This window comes from Thalassophryne amazonica, chromosome 5 (assembly GCF_902500255.1).
Source record: "Thalassophryne amazonica chromosome 5, fThaAma1.1, whole genome shotgun sequence".
Classification (NCBI taxonomy): Eukaryota; Metazoa; Chordata; class Actinopteri; order Batrachoidiformes; family Batrachoididae; genus Thalassophryne; species Thalassophryne amazonica.
In genome coordinates, this window is record NC_047107.1 from 16,819,465 (window position 1) to 16,842,808 (window position 23,344).

Sequence of the window (23,344 nt, forward strand, 5' to 3'; positions counted from 1 at the left end):
TCCAAGAGCCAAGGACTGTCATGTTATGGGGTTGTGTCAGTGGCTAGGTGATTTACAATTCTGTGATGGCAGCATTAATTCAGAAAAGTACAAAGAGATTTTAGAGCAACATATAGTGACTTCAAGATGGCACCTTTTCCAGAGACAGCCATGCATTTTTCAACAGGACAAAAAAAAAAAACAAGTTTGGACATGTCCAGCTCTCCACAATTTCACTGATACTTATTGGACTGGTAAGCATTGAAAGCCGAGATAGACATGTCCAAACTTGTACTCTGACACGCCGAAACGGAGGTGTTCCTTTGTCTCGCCTCCAAAGCAAATCGGTCGTGACACGCGAAGCTTCCACGCGGCTTTCCATGACAAAATCTCTTGTTAAAAGTGAAATATGCCAGAAAATGGCTGATGTCCAGCTCTTGTGATAACCAGAGAAAGAGCACACGACGGTCTCGTATCCACAGAGCCATCCGTTTAGAAATGGTCCAGTGGCTTGTGTCGCATCGTCGCAGCTCAGAGCGCGGCGCACCGAGCGTCCTTAAAGGGGTCCTTAAAGCTGTACTAACAAACCTTATTCTCTGTGAAGCCCGTAAAATTTTCACCGAAAGCCAGATAAATTTTTCGAATGGTTTCCAGGTGTCAGTCTCTAACAGCTTCTGAAAAAATTCTGATGGAAAAAAAGTCCTTTTCATTCCGCCATTTCCAGACAATGAAAATCCGATGAGGGGGCGGGACCACTCCTTCCCAAGGCGTGCTCACAGGCGAATGACGTCACCGACAAGTGTGGAAAAACTCACGCATGCGCACGAGGGTTCAAGCATGTCTGACGTAAAAACATATGAATGAAATCCATATAGTTTTTGAAAAAAATAAAAAGGACCGTTACTTTATTGACAGACCTTGTACAGTCTATAATGAAATGAAAGCCAAAGAAAAATGCAAGGATCACTGTGTTGTGGGTTTTTGCTTTTCACTTTACATACTGTCCCACCCTTTGACAATTTGGGGTGAGAAAGGTTTGAATACAGATCCTTTTGAAAAATTATTATGACATTAAAGGCCACTTCACACATAGTGTGAATATGTACAACCCAGGGCAACGCCCGTTGAAACAGCTTGTATGAGAGCACCACGAAACATCGCGCCAACGGGCAAGCATGCATCTCATCATAACCACATATCTGGTGCGTGTCCAGCAGGCCTGCACTTGTCCTGCCCAACACACGCGTCATGTGGAACAGAGCTCATGTGGGTGACATGACAGTCAGATCACCCGCTGCGTGTTATGAGCTGACGGTCCGTTCAACCTGGGGCAGCCTGTCAATGGGCTGCAATATGTGCGCACATGCTCGCTGCAGCCCGTCGCCACAGCGATATATGTTTTTATTTATGTCCACGTGATAACAGCAAGCAGACACACGTGCATCACAGTGGGCAGTTGTTAGTCCATGTCTGTCCAAACACAGTACGTGTTGTCCAGCTGGGACGTCCAGAATGACAGATCTCCACAGCCGCTTCTGTCAGCGGCCACACCTCCTGTCAGTTCAGTGCACAGACCAAAGCCACACTCATGGGGCACTTAGACAAATTTCACTGCCAGCACAACGATTGTCTGCTGACTGTTGTCGTGTTAATAGTGCGATTGGCCACACATTTTCTAAGTGTCATGCGAGCGGTGTTAGATGTCCGTGTGTGTCACCTGGAATTTGGCTGACACCTGCAGCGAGAGGGTTTGATGGGCTCTCACAGCGCACACTCTTGTCTTTCAGCCGCTGATTTGTGCAAATAACTGTAGTACCAGGTGTACGAGGCTTTAGAAGCAGCTACAATTCGACACTTTTTGCATACGATTCCTGCTTCATGTGCACTTTATGCAGAAATCGACGAAATTTAGACTGTGTGTGAAGGGGTCTTTAATACAGTACATGACTGGTCCTGAGACTCTATCATGTGTACCTTCAGGCCCACAGTGATGAGATTTGAGGATGTTGGCCTCAGCTAGCAAAATGAAGTGTTCACTTCTTTTCCTTAGCTGCTGTTCAAATGCAATACGAAAGGCATCTGCAACCATCATGGCCTCATCCCTCATCCTGCACTGAACCTCCAACTGGAAACACACAAAAACACACATTTAGTTCAGTCAAAATGCAACACATGCTGTCAGAACAAATGAGAGAACATGAGCATAAACATTAAAGATACTATGAATGATTTTTCTGTTACTAGATGCCATATTTGCACCACACCTGAGGACATAAAGAAAACTTTCGTCCTCATTCACTCCTTAACTGCATTGAGCAGAGTCCATATGTATCAGTTAGAGCCCTTAAACCAGTTTAATAGCTCTCTGTGGAAAAAGACAGACATACGTATGTGGATTCTAGTAAGAACACGTTCTTGGTCAGAACATTTTTAGTCTCTAAATGTGACTGTTTTTTCTGGACATATTTCTGTAAAGTCACTGCCATCTGCCATAAAAAAAAACACCTATGCAGTAAATAGTAAGGCCTGCTGCCTCTTTATACTGTAAATGTGGGGAGATGCAACAGTTTCAATGGGCAATACTTAGACATTCCATTCATAATTTAAAAATTACCATTTATTGGAGACAATGAGCCACATTGACACTAACAACCTGCAGCACTGATGTAGGTCCATAATTCAGTAAGTGCCATTTCCATGGAATTGTTAGACTAAGTGATGACCGTAACACTTCAAAACGATTATTGTTCAACAGATATGACAAATTCTTTGGGCATAACCTAATCTGGAGCCTTTGACAAGAAAGGTATTGTTATGGTTTCAGTTAAGCTGAGTCAAGATAGAACCCAAAGATGCAGGACAGCCAGGACACAAAGGGTAAAATTCCCAAAATCCAAGGTGTTTAATCTTTCAGTGCAATGGTGATATAACAATGGTGAACAGGGTGATCCAATGTGACAATTACTCCAAAATAACAAAAGACCAAGTGAGACCAAATGCGGGACTAACCAAAAAAAAAAACACAGAAAGGAAAGCACAGCAGGGTGCAAATGCTTACAATCCAGAATAACAAAATGGAGACAGACAGGACACATGGCACAAAGACAAACGTAACTGACCGGCAAAGGAGGAAGAAGACGGGTATGATTTATAAGCACAAGAAATGGTTGACAACAAGTGTGATGACTGAATGAGGGTGGGAGAACACCAGAGGAATTAAAGAAACACAATGAGATAACATACAAAATGGACAACACAAGGTATGTGTAACTAAAACCAGATCATAAAACTAAAACGCACAAAACTGCAAGATAACATGTGCAGCAACAGACATGGTAGATAATTAACTCAACCCTGATTCCCAGCAAACTGTAAACAAATGCAAACAATGAATAAGGACCTCAACCCGAACACAGACACAAGATCCAGACAGGACACACACACATGCCCGAATGCCCACACATATATGGGGCTCACACCAAATTCAGACATGAAACAAGAAGGCAGACACATGATCACCCATACTCATACACAAAGGCCAGATGACAGATACACAAAAAATGGTATGTTCCATCTTTCACCTCATGAAATATTCATACCATTGAACTCATAAACATTCATTATTTCTATATTATCTCTACTTGAAATGTTGGACCGGCAAATCTATATACTAAGCGTGGAGGTCCCATTTTTTGTCCTCAATGTTCTCTGGATCTGCTCACCTCACACATCATCTCTACACTCTCGACCTTCCCATATATCCTCTGTAGTTACGGACGCACTTCATGTCTCTTTCACAAATCCCCTAAATTGACCACATCCATCCATCCATCCATCCATTTTCTTCCGCTTATTCTAGGTCGGGTCACGGGGGCAGCAGCTCAAGCAAAGCCGCCCAGATCTCCCGATCCACACACACCTTCCCCAGCTCCTCCGGGGGAACCCCTAGGCGTTCCCAAGCCAGCTGAGAGACGTAGTCCCTCCAGCGTGATCTGGGTCTTGCTCGGGGCCTCCTCCCAATGGGACATGCCCGGAACACCTCTCCAGTGAGGCGTCCAGAGGGCATCCGGAAAAGATGCCCGAGCCACCTCAGCTGGCTCCTTTCGACGTGGAGGATCAGTGGCTCAACTCTGAGCTCCTCCCGAGTGACAGAGCTCCTCACCCTATCCCTAAGGGAGCGCCCAGCCACCCTTGCCCACATTTTGCAGTTAATTAGAACTGCCAATCTGTGATATACTGCCAATTTTATCCAGATGGCATTTTTGCCTAGCGAGTATGAATCCGTCCAGCTTCCATGTATGACAGTCAATGCATTGTCACTGAGCACTGCTTTTTTTTTTTTGTCCATATTTCATCAAGGTAGGTCATTGAAAATTATCTGAAGATGTTTTCTAGGGCAAAAACATCCACAGATTCCAAATCTGCCATCACATTTGTGCCAGCTATTGTCGTTCGGGCGCTACAGACCCAGTTTTGATGCCGAAAATAGCTCTCAGGCAGGCCCCCCCCCCCCCCCCCCAAAAAAAAATTATGCATTAAAACAGTATAGTTTTGTGAAAGCATTGCTTCTTAATTACTGCAAACATATGTCAGCACGTTTTTTATTACACTTTCTTTCCAGTCTTGCCTTGAAGTTTGTGCATTCTCATAAATTATTATAATCTGTCATTCCCATCATACTTATATATAGTATACACTAGGTGGTGCTGTTACTGCTGCAAATGTCTTTTACTGTCAGCTGCTGTTATGATAGATCAATTTTATTGACAACTTCATAACATAATCAGAAAAATTTAAAAGTTACATCCATTTTCATTACACTACAGAGTCAGTCATTTCTTAATTATTAGGAGTTCAAAAAGATGAAGTTTATCCTTCTTAAATAAGGGCTCAGTGTGTCTGTTATAGCTGCCAATTCAAAATGCTTTGAAAACATTATTTTGGAAGCTAATACATTGTCTCGGTATACTGCTGCACACTTTCCTAGGTCAGTGACTCACGATTAGTACACTCTTTCTTCACCGTCCAAAGGATGGGTACTTTGTTAGCTTGTACTGAAATACACCAACTGATGTAGGAGGAGCTGTGCTCAGAAGACTCATGGATGGAACCAACAGGGTGATTAATACCCCTTGTATGGGGTACAGCTGAAAATATTAAAACTATTAGCAACTTTTTTTCTGTTTGCAAACATTTAACAGATAACTTTGGACTTACTATATTTGGTGACTAATCACTTGACAGTCATACCATTCTCTGTCTTACAACAGAGAAATACGTAAATACCTTCACAGAACCTGTGTATTTTAAGGTGTAAAGCTGTTGTAATTTACAAATAAATTTACACTTTAAATCATTAAATCCAACAGAATTTTTTTTGTCTAAATTAACATTAACATACTATTTTAAACTAATTATTTCATTGCAGTTGTTGTTTACTGTATATTGAATGCCATTCATTCAGACTGCCTAACCCCATTCTCCTTTTTATTATTATTATTATTTTAGCAAATTCCAAGTTTTATCCTGTAAAATTTACAGTCTTTTCTGTAAAGCTATTTACATACTGTTTCTGAAATTTGTACAGAATTATTCTGGCAACCACAGCTCCCATTTTTTCTCTGTAAACACAACAGAATGGTTTTGTACAGAGTGGTTTTGATAAGAAACCTTTGACGCCGAGGTTACCTCTTGTTGCAGCTCAATGAGTTGCTTCCTGCTGGCGGCAGCCGTACGACTACATGGACAAGCTTCAGGAACACCAAGACAGCGACAAGCCCCCAACACTGCCAGCTGAATAAAACAGAAGAACTCACACTGCACTTAAATTTTCATACAATATTTACTTATTTCAGCAGCACTTTGTTCTGCACTGTTTAATGAGGAGTGGCTCAGTTTGTTGGAATGAGGTGTCCTGACTAGTGGGGCATCTTATTGGGACTGAAGAGAGCCGACTACCACTCCATCATTATGCCCCAGAATAGGAACAGTAAAATAAAACTAACAAACCTACCTGAATTTCCAGTACTACTGCAATGATGTTCATGTCCATGATGAGTGTATCTAAAATTTACAACCACGACTGTATAAATGAACATGTGTTATTCACCATAGAGTGATCTATGGCCCCACAATAATATCTGAACTCCATAGTCGACGAGTGACTGGGCAACATATTCTCACTCCCAACTCATCACATTTTTACACTTGGTCAGCACCCCTTTGCATCACTAAGTGACAAGCTACTTTCATTTGGTTAAAATTAACGTTTCTCATAAAAATGTGATGAGTTCAGTGCGAGACTGTTGGGCTGCAAACACCTTACTACATTTGCATAATATTGCAGATATTCAGCCTAATGTGTCCATGGTTGATGCAGAGACACTGGTGTTTATGGACTTCTATGCACTATATGCATTATTGGAAAGATGGAATAATATTGAGATGTTCTCTGTTTTCCCCCATCCAGAACATTCTGCCTGAATGATGGTGTGCAGATGTTGATCTGATGGTGTGCAGTTGTTGAACTGATGGTGTGCAGTTGTTGATCTGATGGTGTGCAGATGTTGATCTGATGGTGTGCAGTTGTTGATCTGATGGTGTGCAGTTGTTGAACTGATGGTGTGCAGATGTTGATGTGATGGCGTGCAGATGTTGAACTGATGGCGTGCAGATGTTGAAGTGATGGCGTGCAGATGTTGAACTGATGGCGTGCAGATGTTGAACTGATGGCGTGCAGATGTTGAACTGATGGCGTGCAGATGTTGAACTGATGGTGTGCAGATGTTGATCTGATGGTGTGCCGATGTTGATCTCATGGTGTGCAGATGTTGGTCTGATGGTGTGCAGACGTTGAACTGATGGTGTGCCGATGTTGATCTCATGGTGTGCAGATGTTTGTCTGATGGTGTGCAGATGTTGGTCTGATGGTGTGCAGACATTGGTCTGATGGTGTGCAGACGTTGAACTGATGGTGTGCAGACGTTGATCTGATGGTGTGCAGATGTTGATGTGATGGCGTGCAGATGTTGAACTGATGGCGTGCAGATGTTGAACTGATGGCGTGCAGATGTTGAACTGATGGTGTGCAGATGTTGATCTGATGGTGTGCCGATGTTGATCTGATGGTGTGCAGACGTTGAACTGATGGTGTGCAGACGTTGAACTGATGGTGTGCAGATGTTGATCTGATGGTGTGCAGATGTTGCTCTGATGGTGTGCAGACGTTGGTCTGATGGTGTGCAGACGTTGAACTGATGGTGTGCAGACGTTGATCTGATGGTGTGCAGACGTTGGTCTGATGGTGTGCAGACGTTGGTCTGATGGTGTGCAGATGTTGAACTGATGGTGTGCAGACGTTGATCTGATGGTGTGCAGATGTTGAACTGATGGTGTGCAGATGGTGATCTGATGGTGTGCAGATGTTGAACTGATGGTGTGTAGATGTTGGTCTGATGGTGTGCAGATGTTGAACTGATGGCGTGCAGTTGTTGATCTGATGGCGTGCAGTTGTTGATCTGATGGCGTGCAGTTGTTGATCTGATGGCGTGCAGATGTTGAACTGATGGTGTGCAGATGTTGATCTGATGGTGTGCAGATGTTGATCTGATGGTGTGCAGACGTTGAACTGATGGTGTGCAGATGTTGAACTGACGGTGTGCAGATGTTGATCTGACGGTGTGCAGATGTTGAACTGATGGTGTGCAGACGTTGAACTGATGGTGTGCAGATGTTGAACTGATGGTGTGCAGACGTTGAACTGATGGTGTGCGGATGTTGATCTGATGGTGTGCAGATGTTGATCTGATGGTGTGCGGATGTTGATCTGATGGTGTCTTTGGAAGTGCAATGATATTACACCAATAAGAGCATCACATCATGAGCTTCATGTGCATTTAATGTCAGATTTCAAAGGTTTCTTTTTTAAATAATTCAACATAAAATGGAACATAGAGCCTTATGTATCTTTGTTTTCCTTATGGAAGAAACAGTATTACCCTTGGTGAAAATGATTATGGATGCATCTTTTTCCCCATGTACAAGATTTCTTTTTGTCTCACTGTGTAAGTACTTGGTACTTCCTGGTGTACATCTAAGCGAAGACTAAGTCTGCTACTTATAACAGGAATTAAGTATTATAAATTGTGGTGTTTTTTTTTTATATTTTGCTCCGCTACTGTGTGTGCAACTTTCCATGTGCTTGTGTGCCGTTGTCAGCTGAGCATTCAACGTGTTGATGGAGGGTGAAGATACACATTGAGGTTTGGTTTTTGTTTTGCTCCATCACCTAAACATTTAGTTAGTTTTTTTAGATTTTGAAGTTAAAAACCTTTTAATCACAAGTAGCCAGAATTTGTTGCCAGATGTTTGTTTTTTTTTTTGTTTTTTTTTTGTCACGTGGTGTGTCACATATAGTGCAAAACCAGGTGGTTTGTCCTTTTTCTTTCCGCACACAGTGCCGAACCTGTAGCTGTTCTGTGTGCCATCTTAGGAAGAAAGAGGCTGGAACAAAGCCATAAGGCAAATGGACTGCAATATGAAGTAGAAGAAGAACGGGGCAATTCTACAGTAATAGAATTACTATGACAGCAAAATCTGGCCATATTTTAGCTGAACATTAACAATTTGATTGCAGTTGCGTTCCCCATATATTTACCCAGCTGTATTGTCACTCCCTGGCAACTGCTCTGTACCTACTTCTTGCTAAAGTTCAAGCCGAGCATCAGAATGGGGAAGAAAGAGGATTTAAGTGACTTTGAAGGTGGCATGGTTGTTGGTGCCAGACAGGCTGCTCTGACTATTTCAGAAACTGCTGATCTACTGGGATATTCACACACAACAATCTCTAGGGTTTACAGGGAATGGTCCAAAAAAAAGACAAGATATCCGGTGAGCGGCAATTGTGTGGACGAAAATGCCTTGTTGATGTCAGAGGTCAGAGGAGAATGGGCAGACTGGTTGAATGGGTGACTGTGTGATGTTATCATGTCAATATAGACCATCTCTGAGGAATGTTTCCAACACATTGTTGAATCTATGCCATGAATAATTAAGGCAGTTCTGAAAACTAAAGGGGGTCCACCCAGACTGACTAATACAGGGCTGAACAATCTTGATCATGAAGGACCCCCCTACAAGGGTACGACACTCTGGAGCTACAGGCCAATTACCTGCTTCTCCACAACATGGAAGCTCCTATCAGACATCATAGCAACCAAGTTGAGTAAGCAAGTGAGCACAGCTCAGAAGGGCACTGGAAACAATATCAGAGGGCCAAAGTCACCAACTACTGTTTGACAGAGCAGTACATCGAGTCTTTAAGACCAGGCAGACCAACCTGAGCACAGCCTGGATTGACAACAAGAAAGCCTATGACTCAGTCCACCTCACCTGGATCTGCAGTGAGGATATTGCAATGTGATTTGGATTGGACAAATGTGGCCGCACAGTGGCAAAGAGATGGATCTGGACTGAGGGGGTGGAGTTGCCAGAAAGCAGGATAGCAGACATACAGTAGTGTTCAGAATAATAGTAGTGCTATGTGACTAAAAGGATTAATCCAGGTTTTTAGTATATTTCTTATTGTTACATGGGAAACAAGGTACCAGTAGATTCAGTAGATTCTCACAAATCCAATAAGACCAAGCATTCATGATATGCACACTCTTAGGCTATGAAATTGGGCTATTAGTAAAAAAAGTAGAAGGGTGTTCACAATAATAGTAACATCTGCTGTTGACGCTACAAACTCAAAACTATTATGTTCAAACTGCTTTTTTACCTGTGAATCACTAAACTAGTATTTAGTTGTATAACCACAGTTTTTCATGATTTCTTCACATCTGCGAGGCATTGATTTTGTTGGTTTGGAACCAAGATTTTGCTGGTTTACTAGTGTGCTTGGGGTCATTGTCTTGTTGAAACACCCATTTTCCTGGTATGCGATATATAGGCCCAACACCATAGTAGGAGAAACATGCACATATCATGATGCTTGCACCACCATGCTTCACTGTCTTCACTGTGAACTGTGGCTTGAATTCAGTCACAGACTGATTGATGGTGCCGTATTCACTTTTTAAAGACTTGTACATCACAGTTGTGTCTCACCTCCAGAACACTTCCATCTCTCTCTGGATCGTACTGTGGTTTAGTTTCTTGGAAAAGGCTCTTTTCCTTCACATTCAACAGGGACATGAGCTCCAAACGATGTCGACCGAGAGCTACAACACACAATAAAACAGTAACTACTACAGATTTGCAACTGGAGCATGTAAGGGTTTGTTGTAAATTGTGCAATTGTGCATTTGTGTATTTAAGTCAAGATCAGACTGTTTGGTGTATATTCTGGCTGGAGGACTTGCGGACATAGACATGAATGGAATGGCTAATTGTAGACCAGTCTCTAATTTATCTCTGTTTTGGAAAATTCTCCAAAAAAAAAAGTAGTTTTTGCAACAACTTGTAGCATATTTTTAAGATAACTGCTTCAAGTCTTTACTGCCAGTATTTAGGATAGGGGTGCCCAAGTTCGGTCCTCGAGATCTACTTTCCTTACACTCTTCGTTGTCTCCCTGCTCCAACACACCTGAATCCAGTGAAAGACTGGTTAGCAGGCTTTTAATAAGCCTTTCATTAGATTCAGGTGCGTTGAAGCAGGGAGACAAAAGTGTCAGGAAGGTAGATCTCAAGGACCGAACTTCGGCACCCATGATTTAGGACTTATCAATATTTTCTTGCATCTTTTTATACTATAGATTCTTGTAAATTGTTAGACAGACTTGAAAACATTTTTGACATTTCTGGATAGGTTCTTTGCTGGTTGATATTATATTTATCCAAGCAACCTAAGTGAACACTGAGGTACTTCCTGTGTCACTGCAGGGTATGTTCTCTTAGGTCCTATTTTCCCTTTTATAGAGGTTTTAAATTGATGTTAAAGAGAATTTGTCTTTGACATTACAAAATATGGTTCTGTTCTCTTTCTAAGTTCCTGTCTGTTCGCTGTGCTAATGAGTCTCCCCGGAAGGGCTGCCCAGGAGCCAATAGGAAAATAAAAAGACTGTCCTAAGACTAAAGACTGTTTGGCCGTGGACCGGTACCAGTCTGTGAGACATATATATATATATATATATATATATATATATATATATATATATATACACACACACGCACACACACACACACACACACAGGTGTGCTGGTCATATAATTAGAATATCATGAAAAAGTTGATTTATTTCAGTAATTCCATTCAAAAAGTGAAACTTGTATATTATATTCATTCATTACGCACAGACTAATACATTTCAAATGTTTATTTCTTTTAATTTTGATTATTATAACTGACAACTAATGAAAAACCCAAATTTAGTATGTCAGAAAATTAGAATATTACTTAAGACCAATACAAAAAAAAAAGGATTTTTAGAAATGCTGGCCAACTGAAAAGTGTGAGCATGTACAGCACTCAATACGTACAGTAGTGTTCAGAATAATAGTAGTGCTATGTGACTAAAAAAAATTAATCCAGATTTTGAGTATATTTGTTATTGTTACATGGGAAACAAGGTACCAGTAGATTCAGTAGATTCTCACAAATCCAACAAGACCAAGCATTCATGATATGCACACTCTTAAGGCTATGAAATTGGGCTATTAGTAAAAAAAAAATAGAAAAGGGGGTGTTCACAATAATAGTAGCATCTGCTGTTGATGCTACAAATTCAAAACTATTATGTTCAAACTGCTTTTTTAGCAATCCTGTGAATCACTAAACCAGTATTTAGTTGTATAACCACAGTTTTTCATGATTTCTTCACATATGCAAGGCATTCATTTTGTTGGTATGGAACCACAATTTTGTTCGTTTACTAGTGTGCTTGGGGTCATTGTCTTATTGAAACACCCATTTCAAGGGCATGTCCTCTTCAGCATAGTGCAACATGACCTATTCAAGTATTTTGACATATCCAAACTGATCCATGATACCTGGGATGCAATATATAGGCCCAACACCATAGTAGGAGAAACATGCCCATGTCATGATGCTTGCACCACCATGCTTCACTGTCTTCACTGTGAACTGTGGCTTGAATTCAGAGTTTGGGGGTCGTCTCACAAACTGTCTGCGGCCCCTGGACCCAAAAATAACAATTTTACTCTCATCAGTCTACAAAATGTTTTTTTTTTATGCAAGACCATCTCGGGACGGACATTGCAAATTAGCACTTGCTAAAATGTTGTAGTATGTAACATGACTCATGGAACATGCTTGTTCCTATTCAAATAAACTAAGAAATAAATAAAAATATTCCTCCATTTCTCTTTAGGCCAGTTGATGTGTTCTTTGGCAAATTGTAACCTCTTCTGCACGTCTTTTATTTAACAGAGGGACTTTGCAGGGGATTCTTGCAAATAAATTAGCTTCACACAGGCATCTTCTAACTGTCACAGCACTCACAGGTAACTCCAGACTGTCTTTGATCATCCTGGAGCTGATCAGTGGGTGAGCCTTTGCCATTCTGGTTATTCTTCTATCCATTTTGATGGTTGTTTTCCATTTTCTTCCATGCATCTCTGGTTTTTTGTCCATTTCAAAGCATTGGAGATCATTGTAGATGAACAGCCTATAATTTTTTTGCACCTGTGTATAAGTTTTCCCCTCTCCACTCTCTCTCCTCAACTTTTTAATCAAACTACACTGTTCTTCTGAACAATGTCTTGAACGTCCCATTTTCCTCAGGCTTTCAAAGAGAAAAGCATGTTCAACAGGTGCTGGCTTCATCCTTAAATAGGGGACACCTGATTCACACCTGTTTGTTCCACAAAATTGACGAGCTCACTGACTGAATGCCACACTACTATTATTGTGAACACCCCCTTTTTTACTTTTTTTTTTTTTTACTAATAGCCAAATTTCATAGCCTTAAGAGTGTGCATATCATGAAGCTTGGTCTTGTTGGATTTGTGAGAATCTACTGAATCTACTGGTACCTTGTTTCCCATGTAACAATAAGAAATATACTCAAAACCTGGATTAATCTCTTTTTTTTTAACAATATTTTTATTTGTTTTAACAGTTAAAATACTATCACATTGAACAAAATCATACATGAAATATAAGAAGAGAACCCAAACAAACAAAACAAAAATACATGAAGCAGTTCAACCTTAGAATTGACAACATATTTGCCTAATTAAGTAGCCATACACGTAAAAAAAAAAAAAAGTATAATAATAATAAAAATAAATATATATATATATATATATATATATATATATACAAAGGGCGTGGGTGGAGTCACATAGCACTACTATTATTCTGAACACTACTGTAGTTGGGGCTCCTTTTGCCTGAATTACTGCAGCAATGCGGCGTGGCATGGAGTCGATAAGTCTGTGGCACTGCTCAGGTGGTATAAGAGCCCAGGTTGCTCTGATAGTGGCCTTCAGGTCTTCTGCATTGTTGGGTCTGGCGTGTCGCATCTTCCTCTTCACAATACCTTGTAGATTTTCTATGGGGTTAAGGTCAATATCCATCCATCCATCCATCTTCTTCTGCTGTATCCGGTTTCGGGTCGCGGGGGCAGCAGCTCAAGCAAAGCCGCCCAGACCTCCCGATCCACACACACACCTCCCCCAGCTCCTCCGGGGAAACTCCAAGGCGTTCCCAAGCCAGCCGAGAGATGTAGTCCCTCCAGCGTGTCCTGGATCTTCCCCGGGGCCTCCTCCCAATGTGACGTGCCCGGAACACCTCTCTAGTGAGGCGTCCAGGGGGCATCCGGAAAAGATGCCCGAGCCACCTCAACTGACTCCTTTCGACGTGGAAGAGCAGCGGCTCGACTCCGAGCTCCTCCCGAGTGACCGAGCTCCTCACCCTATCTCTAAGGGAGCGCCCAGCCACCCTGCGGAGGAAACTCATCTCGGCCGCTTGTACTCGTGATCTCATTCTTTCGGTCATGAGCCAAATCTCATGACCATAGGTGAGGATCGGAACGTAGATCGATCGGTAAATCGAGAGCTTTGCTAAGATCAATATCAATGTCAATTTATTTTCATTTATATAGCACCAAATCACAACAAGGTTGCCTCAAGGTGCTTCACAAAAGTAAAGTCTAACCTTACCACCCCCTAGAGCAACAGTGGTAAGGAAAAACTCCCTCTGAGGAAGAAACCTAAAGCAGACCAGGCTCAAAGGGGTGACCCTCTGCTTGGGCCATGCTACAGACATAAATTACAGAACAATTCACAAAACGAACATACAGTAAATGTTGCCGGTGCAACAATTTAAATAAGGGAAGGTCAGGCGAGTTTGCTGGCCAATTAAGAACAGGGATACCATGGTCCTTAAACCAGGTCCTGGTAGCTTTGGCACTGCGTGTAGGTGCCAAGACCTCTTGTAAAATGAAATCTGCATTTCCATAAAGTTGGTCAGCAGCAGGAAGCATGAAGTGCTCTATAACTTCCTGGTAGATGGCTGCATTGATCTTGAACCTCAGAAAACACAGTGGACCAACACCAGCAGATGACATGGCACCCCAAACCATCACTGACTGTGGAAACTTTACACTTGACTTCAAACAACGTGGATTCTGTGCCTCTCCTCTCTTCCTTGTCAATTGTCTTCCGGGGGCCAGAGCAGGCGACATCGAAGGACATTTGAAATTGCTGGCTAAGGCTAAGCGTAAATTTGGTAAGATTGTAATTCACGTCGGCAGTAATGACACTCGGTTACGCCAATCGGAGGTCACTAAAATTAACATTGAATCGGTGTGTAACTTTGCAAAAACAATGTCGGACTCTGTTGTTTTCTCTGGGCCCCTCCCCAATCAGACCGGGAGTGACATGTTTAGCCGCATGTTCTCCTTGAATTGCTGGCTGTCTGAGTGGTGTCCAAAAAATGAGGTGGGCTTCATTGATAATTGGCAAAGCTTCTGGGGAAAACCTGGTCTTGTTAGGAGAGACGGCATCCATCCCACTTTAGAGGGAGCAGCTCTCATTTCTAGAAATCTGGCCAATTTTTTGGGATCCTCCAAACTGTGACTGTCTAGCGTTGGGACCAGGAGGCAGAGTTGTAGTCTTACACACCTCTCTGCAGCTTCTCTCCCCCTCCCATCCCCTTATTACCCCATCCCCGTAGAGACGGTGCCTGCTCCCAGACCACCAATAACTAGCAAAAATCTATTTAAGCATAAAAATTCAAAAAGAAAAAATAATATAGCACCTTCAATTGCACCACAGACTAAAACAGTTAAATGTGGTCTATTAAACATTAGCTCTCTTTCTTCTAAGTCCCTGTTGGTAAATGATATAATAATTGATCAACGTATTGATTTATTCTGCCTAACAGAAACTTGGTTACAGCAGGATGAATATGTTAGTTTAAATGAGTCAACACCCCCGAGTCACACTAACTGTCAGAATGCTCGTAGCACGGGCCGGGGCGGAGGATTAGCAGCAATCTTCCATTCCAGCTTATTAATTAATCAAAAACCTAGACAGAGCTTTAATTCATTTGAAAGCTTGTCTCTTAGTCTTGTCCATCCAAATTGGAAGTCCCAAAAACCAGTTTTATTTGTTATTATCTATCGTCCACCTGGTCGTTACTGTGAGTTTCTCTGTGAATTTTCAGACCTTTTGTCTGACTTAGTGCTTAGCTCAGATAAGATAATTATAGTGGGCGATTTTAACATCCACACAGATGCTGAGAATGACAGCCTCAACACTGCATTTAATCTATTATTAGACTCTATCGGCTTTGCTCAAAAAGTAAATGAGTCCACCCACCACTTTAATCATATTTTAGATCTTGTTCTGACTTATGGTATGGAAATAGAAGACTTAACAGTATTCCCTGAAAACTCCCTTTTGTCTGATCATTTTTTTAATAACATTTACATTTACCCTGATGGACTACCCTGCAGTGGGGAATAAGTTTCATTACACTAGAAGTCTTTCAGAAAGCGCTGTAACTAGGTTTAAGGATATGATTCCTTCTTTATGTTCTCTAATGTCATATACCAACATAGAGCAGAGTAGCTACCTAAACTCTGTAAGGGAGTTAGAGTATCTTGTCAATAGTTTTACATCCTCATTGAAGACAACTTTGGATGCTGTAGCTCCTCTGAAAAAGAGAGCTTTAAATCAGAAGTGTCTGACTCCGTGGTATAACTCACAAACTCGTAGCTTAAAGCAGATAACCCATAAGTTGGAGAGGAAATGGCGTCTCACTAATTTAGAAGATCTTCACTTAGCCTGGAAAAAGAGTTTGTTGCTCTATAAGAAAGCCCTTCGTGAAGCTAGGACATCTTTCTACTCATCACTAATTGAAGAAAATAAGAACAACCCCAGGTTTCTTTTCAGCACTGTAGCCAGGCTGACAAAGAGTCAGAGCTCTATTGAGCTGAGTATTCCATTAACTTTAACTAGTAATGACTTCATGACTTTCTTTGCTAACAAAATTTTGACTATTAGAGAAAAAATTACTCATAACCATCCCAAAGATGTATCGTTATCTTTGGCTGCTTTCAGTGATGCTGGTATTTGGTTAGACTCTTTCTCTCCGATTGTTCTGTCTGAGTTATTTTCATTAGTTACTTCATCCAAACCATCAACATGCTTATTAGACCCCATTCCTGCCAGGCTGCTCAAGGAAGTCCTACCATTATTTAATGCTTCAATCTTAAATATGATCAATCTATCTTTGTTAGTTGGTTATGTACCACAGGCCTTTAAGGTGGCAGTAATTAAACCATTACTTAAAAAGCCATCACTTGACCCAGCTATCTTAGCTAATTATAGGCCAATCTCCAACCTTCCTTTTCTCTCAAAGATTCTTGAGAGGGTAGTTGTAAAACAGCTAACTGATCACCTGCAGAGGAATGGTCTATTTGAAGAGTTTCAGTCAGGTTTTAGAATTCATCATAGTACAGAAACAGCATTAGTGAAGGTTACAAATGATCTTCTTATGGCTTCGGACAGTGGACTTATCTCTGTGCTTGTTCTGTTGGACCTCAGTGCTGCTTTTGATACTGTTGACCATAAAATTTTATTACAGAGATTAGAGCATGTCATAGGTATTAAAGGCATTGCGCTGCGGTGGTTTGAATCATATTTGTCTAATAGATTACAGTTTGTTCATGTAAATGGGGAATCTTCTTCACAGACTAAAGTTAATTATGGAGTTCCACAAGGTTCTGTGCTAGGACCAATTTTATTCACTTTATACATACTTCCCTTGGGCAGTATTATTAGACGGTATTGCTTAAATTTTCATTGTTACGCAGATGATACCCAGCTTTATCTATCCATGAAGCCAGAGGATACACACCAATTAGCTAAACTGCAGGATTGTCTTACAGACATAAAGACATGGATGACCTCTAATTTCCTGCTTTTAAACTCAGATAAAACTGAAGTTATTGTACTTGGCCCCACAAATCTTAGAAGCATGGTGTCTAACCAGATCGTTACTCTGGATGGCATTTCCCTGATCTCTAGTAATACTGTGAGAAATCTTGGAGTTATTTTTGATCAGGATATGTCATTCAAAGCGCATATTAAACAAATATGTAGGACTGCCTTTTTGCATTTACGCAATATCTCTAAAATCAGAAAGGTCTTGTCTCAGAGTGATGCTGAAAAACTAATTCATGCATTTATTTCCTCTAGGCTGGACTATTGTAATTCATTATTATCAGGTTGTCCTAAAAGTTCCCTAAAAAGCCTTCAGTTGGTTCAGAATGCTGCAGCTAGAGTACTGACGGGGACTAGCAGGAGAGAGCATATCTCACCCGTGTTGGCCTCCCTTCATTGGCTTCCTGTTAATGCTAGAATAGAATTTAAAATTCTTCTTCTTACTTATAAGGTTTTGAATAATCAGGTCCCATCTTATCTTAGGGACCTCGTAGTACCATATTACCCCATTAGAGCGCTTCGCTCTCAGACTGCGGGCTTACTTGTAGTTCCTAGGGTTTGTAAGAGTAGAATGGGAGGCAGAGCCTTCAGCTTTCAGGCTCCTCTCCTGTGGAACCAGCTCCCAATTCAGATCAGGGAGACAGATACCCTCTCTACTTTTAAGATTAGGCTTAAAACTTTCCTTTTCGCTAAGGCTTATAGTTAGGGCTGGATCGGGTGACCCTGGACCATCCCTTGGTTATGTTGCTTTAGACGTAGACTGTGGGGGGGTTCCCATGATGCACTGTTTCTTTCTCTTTTTGCTCCGTATGCATCACTCTGCATTTAATCATTAGTGATCGATCTCTTTTTCCTGGTTCTTTCCCTCAGCCCCAACCAGTCTCAGCAGAAGACTGCCCCTCCCTGAGCCTGGTCCTGCTGTTGGTTTCTTCCTGTTAAAAGGGAGTTTTTCCTTCCCACTGTGGCCAAGTGCTTGCTCATAGGGGGTCGTTTTGACCGTTGGGGTTTTTCATAATTATTGTATGGCCTTGCCTTGCAATGTGGAGCGCCTTGGGGCAACTGTTTGTTGTGATTTGGCGCTATATAAGAAAAAAGTTGATTGATTGATTGATTGATTCCTCCAGACTCTGGGACCTTGAAATGCAAAATTTACTTTCATCACAGAACATAACTTTGGACCACTCAGCAGCAGTCCAGTCCTTTTTGTCTTTAGCCCAGGCAAGACGTCAAGTCAGCAGTCTTCCCCATGACTGTGTAGCCTCCAGAACTATACTGAGAGACAAGTTAAAGGCCTTTGCCGGTGTTTACAGTTAATTAGCTGATTACAGTGTGACACCAGGCGTCTTCAATATTCAACCTTTTCACAATATTCTAATTTACTGAGATACTGAATTTGGGGTTTTTATGAGTTGTCAGTTCTAATCATCAAAATTAAAAGAAATAAAAACTTGAAATATATCAGTCTGTGTGGAATGAATGTATACATTATACAAGTTTTACTTTTTGAATGGAATTACTGCAATAAATCAACTTTTTCATGATATTCTAATTATATGACCAGCACCTGTATAGTGGTGTGTCTTATTCTGAAGGCTTGTTTAAATGTCACCATAGTGGGCAGAGAGTGTTAGGAGGCCGACAGGATGTTACTCATGTTATGTCGTTAGCGCGATGTTACAAGGATGCTGCTAATAATTCAGCTTGGGACTTCGACGAGTGCGGTCGCATTTCCTCCACTCTCCCTTATCTCTGTTCTCTGCTTTTAACCTTCAAGTCCCTACTTCACCATACTTTGAATTCCTCAGATTATATTGGATTCTGGATCTATTGTACTACTATTGGATTAACCATGGAATTGATCAGCTGGTCTCTGAACACTATTGACATCATTTTTTTCTACAAGAAGGTCAGGGCCGGGGGATCCTACCTGCCCAGATGGAACGTATCCTGTGGGCTATGTTCTCGACTCCTGGAGTTCCTGGCGTGTGGCATGCTTGGTGCCTTTCTCCATTGAGGATGTTGAGGATTTATTCATTTTTGGTCTCATGGTAGCAGGGCTGGTACTTTTTGGCTTATGTGCTGCCCTGATCTACCGGAAAATTGCCAAGACAGTGGCATCAAGAACCACGGCCGCTCGCTTGTCCATCATGATTAACGAGGCTGGCAAGGCAGTGCATTCTCAGACTGCGATGACTCTTGAACTCAGAAGCAAATTGGATGACATCTTGGAGCAGATGCGTGCCTTGCAGTTGAAGTTGAAGATTTCAGAGGTGGGTGAATATTCTTAATTCATTATTGGGAATATTCTTAATTCATAATTGGGATTTGGTTGTGCAAGTGGAACTGTTAAAAAGTGTTTTTCACTGCTGAAACCATAACATTACAGGCTTATCAAGCCTGAAGGTTAAATTGCCTGACTGCTTCCTCCAGAGGAACTGTTTTCGGCCTGGGGATCATTGGTTGTTTCTTATCTCAACTCACAAAGACAATAAACTGTTTTTCACAGAATTGAAGCATGCTCCATTCCCCCCCCCCCCCCCGCCTCCCCCCCCCCCCAGCAAGCAACATTCCCCTTTCCGACACCTGCTTATCATCACTCCTTCCCCCTTCGGCGGGGGTGGTGCAGTTTTAGCTGCAGCCCACATGCATTGCGATTATCACGGAAGTATTACGGATGTATTGAGAATGCACTGCACACATGTTGCGGAAATAGCGGTTGTATTGCGCATGCGCGGCATCTGCATTGTGGTCATAAAAGAAGCGCACTCGGGCCACTATTCACACCAACACCACAGCGACATGTCTACACGACCGACGTCAAAGAAGCAGGGGAGGAAGAGGCAGAAGGATGCTGTTGATGCAGAAGAGAGGGCTCCATCTCCCACCCCACCTCCTCCAGCAACAGATAGGGCCAGGTCTCCCACCCCACCCCCTGTTTCCGCTGTTGTCGATGAGGTCCTGGAAGTCGTTCCTGGACTTGGACAAGTTGATTGGTATGTTATTGGATGGCAGCAACTCAAGTTGATTGGTATGTTGTTGGATGGCAGCAACTATCACACTACATCTTTGGGGATCCATAACTACATCTGTACTTCTCCACAGACTGGCAATGACTGGCAAATATGTCAATTTCTGCCACATTTATATAGTACTTTGGGTGTACATGAAGTGTTTGTTATGCATTCACAAATTGTTCGCAAATCACATGCGTGATTCGTGGCCAATATGTATGCATTCACTAGAATTACTTTTAGTTTGTGATGTGGACGTGATAGGCACGCTATATATCTGTTTTACACACTGTCCCAGTCCGCTGCTAAGCCGCAATACCCCATCATTTGTGGATATCAGCGGATATACAGTGCATATCTGAGTATGTATTGCGTATGTAAGGCGGATGTCATCCTCAACCAGGTATTCCACAAAGCCCGATCAACCGAGCCTGGCAGAAATCCTGAACTCTGAGTTGAGTGAACCTGGCACAACTTATCCCAAGCTCTCAATCAACTCTGTGTTGATTAAACAAGAACTGAAATTTTTCAAGGGTGGTAATAAATTAATCAAAGCTTGTGTAATGAGTCGGAATGGCATGTGAGTCCAGAATGGTTTTAGAACCTTAGACCGCAACAATTTTTAGAAGAGGAACTCAACCCGTTGTTTTCCTGTTAATTCTGTCATTTTTTTAATGTTAAGTCACAGTTTTAATATATTTATAAATTGTCATTTATAAATCATATATATACTGTTATTATTATTATTATTATCATCAGTACTATTATTATTATTTTATTTTATTATTACTTCTAATTTGTCATTTGATTTTTAAATGGACCACAATGGAAATAAGTGAATGACACTTTCTTGTGTCATCCATGTATTTTACAATTATATTATGTGCTTACATTGAACTTACAAAATAAAATCACACACACAGGCACTCATGCATTTAATATTTAGGGATGAGTGAGTACACCACTATCTGTATCTGTTCAACCATCTAAATTATATGTATCTGTACTTGGAGTGAGCGGGGCCTAAGCCGGAAGTGGGTGTGGTTTAACCACAAATGGGTGGGGCTTATATATGTACATTATCTTAAGTCTAAAATTGATCTGAATTGAATAGAAGTTGCTATATTCATTGTTTATTTGAAAACTATTTACAGAACAGCCTCAAAATTGAGATTCAAATCAATGATTTTGATCACAAAAGTAAGAGAACTATTTACAGAACAAGTTTTTTATGAACTCAGAACATGAATATTCTTAAGTATATGAATGAATATTTAAAGAACAGCCTCAGAATTGAGATTCAATGTTTTTGATCACAATAGTAAAGGAACTATTTTACAGAACAAGTTTTTTATAAACTCAGAACATGAATATTCTTAAGTATATTGTGTGGGCCGCTGAAGAAGAGGTACTGCTGGCCCACCACCAGATGGCGCCCTGCCATGCGGGCACCACCAGGTTCGCACCGCTAGGTTGTCATCAGCTGTCTCTCATCATCTCACTCCATAAAAGCCTGGGAAAGACACCATAACTCTGCCGAGTTATCAGCTTACCAAACAGGTAAACTTTCTCAGCCGTTTTTGTGCCATCCACACATTCATTGCTACTGAAATCTTTGCAGTCTTAACCTTTAGTATACTTGCAGCTTGGAGCTGGGATTGTGGAGATTTGGAGGAGCTGGCGTTTCCACTCCTCACTTTTCTAATTCTATCTATTGGTACTGCACGTTCTCAGTTTTTCCTGCTCTCTGGGAGTGGTGGATTTTTCCCTCAGGAAGGAACTGTGGTTTTTGCTGACTGTTTGCTGGGTGTACACACACCCATCTAATCTGTTTTTGCTCCTGCCAGCAGTACCGGTCCGACAGCCTCAAGCGGTGGTCACCTGGGGGTACCAGGACTTGGCGACTGTGGTGTGTTGCAGACCTCCGGCTGGCGGTGGAACTTCGTGGGTCCCGGCTCTTCTCTGTATAGGCGTCTCATACCCTCGAGCCTGCCCACGTGTCACCATTATTATTAATTGGACTCTGCATATTTGGAATCCGTTTGCACCTTTTGCATAATAAATTGTTATTTATTGGTATTCCTATTGACCGCTCATTTACGCCCCCTAATGTGGGTCAGTGCATTCACTTTCTCAACATATTTGAGAAAGTGAAGAGTTGTCATACTCAACACAACTGTCTTTTTTATTATTAATTTTTTGTTTTATGATCAAACTGTGATTTTTTTCAATTATTTATTTATTTTTACTATGTAACGTTCTTGGCATTTTGATTAAGGTGTCTGTGCGTGTGTGTCCGTGTGCATGTGTGTGTGACTGAGTGATAAGGAGAGAGAGAGGTTGTTCTAAAAACTGTTTATTTTTAGTGATCTGTGTGAACTTGGTGATCCATGCAAACATCCAGTGATGGCAAACAGGGAAACAATATGTCAGCCTTGTTCACTGTATTTTTCTCAAAAGCACCATGTTCAGTACAAGCAAAGTTTTCCAACTGACTTTATATCAATAGCCAGCAAACACACGGTTAAAAAAACCCGACTGGAGTGGAGGCAGTGAGCGACACATGAGCCGCTTTCAGCTCTGTCTTGTCAAATGCACCGCGTACGTTACGAAACAGGTTCACCAAGTTATAATACAATAACATGCTTTTGGAGGGCGGTATGCATTTTCAGAGGCCTGATGTTCATGGCCAGTCACCCAAAATGACAGATATTCACCCTCGTATAACTCGGGCATTTCGGCAGTGCGTACTCATCAAGCTGGCTGCTTTGGCTGCGCTGAGAAAATCATCCGGAATATCCATATTGGGACCAACACACATACTTCTTGCCTTTTTATGTTTTCCTCTGCGGACAGTTCTTGGGCTGCGCGCTATGACGTCATTTGTTTACACACAGCGGGTGGGTATAGCCAGACACCATCGACGTAAATCTACG

General features: G+C 41.6%; 1 protein-coding gene across 1 annotated transcript in view; it reads right to left on the bottom strand.

Annotated features, from left to right (window-relative positions):
• Positions 1-23,344, bottom strand: part of ccdc125 (coiled-coil domain containing 125) — an 83,333-nt gene that overhangs the window by 21,188 nt on the left and 38,801 nt on the right. The window contains exons 7-9 of the mRNA XM_034169747.1: positions 10,090-10,202; positions 5,668-5,772; positions 1,954-2,104 (exon numbers count right to left, since the gene is read on the bottom strand). Of these exons, the coding sequence (XP_034025638.1) occupies positions 1,954-2,104; positions 5,668-5,772; positions 10,090-10,202 (369 nt within the window). The remainder of the gene's footprint in view (positions 1-1,953; positions 2,105-5,667; positions 5,773-10,089; positions 10,203-23,344) is intronic.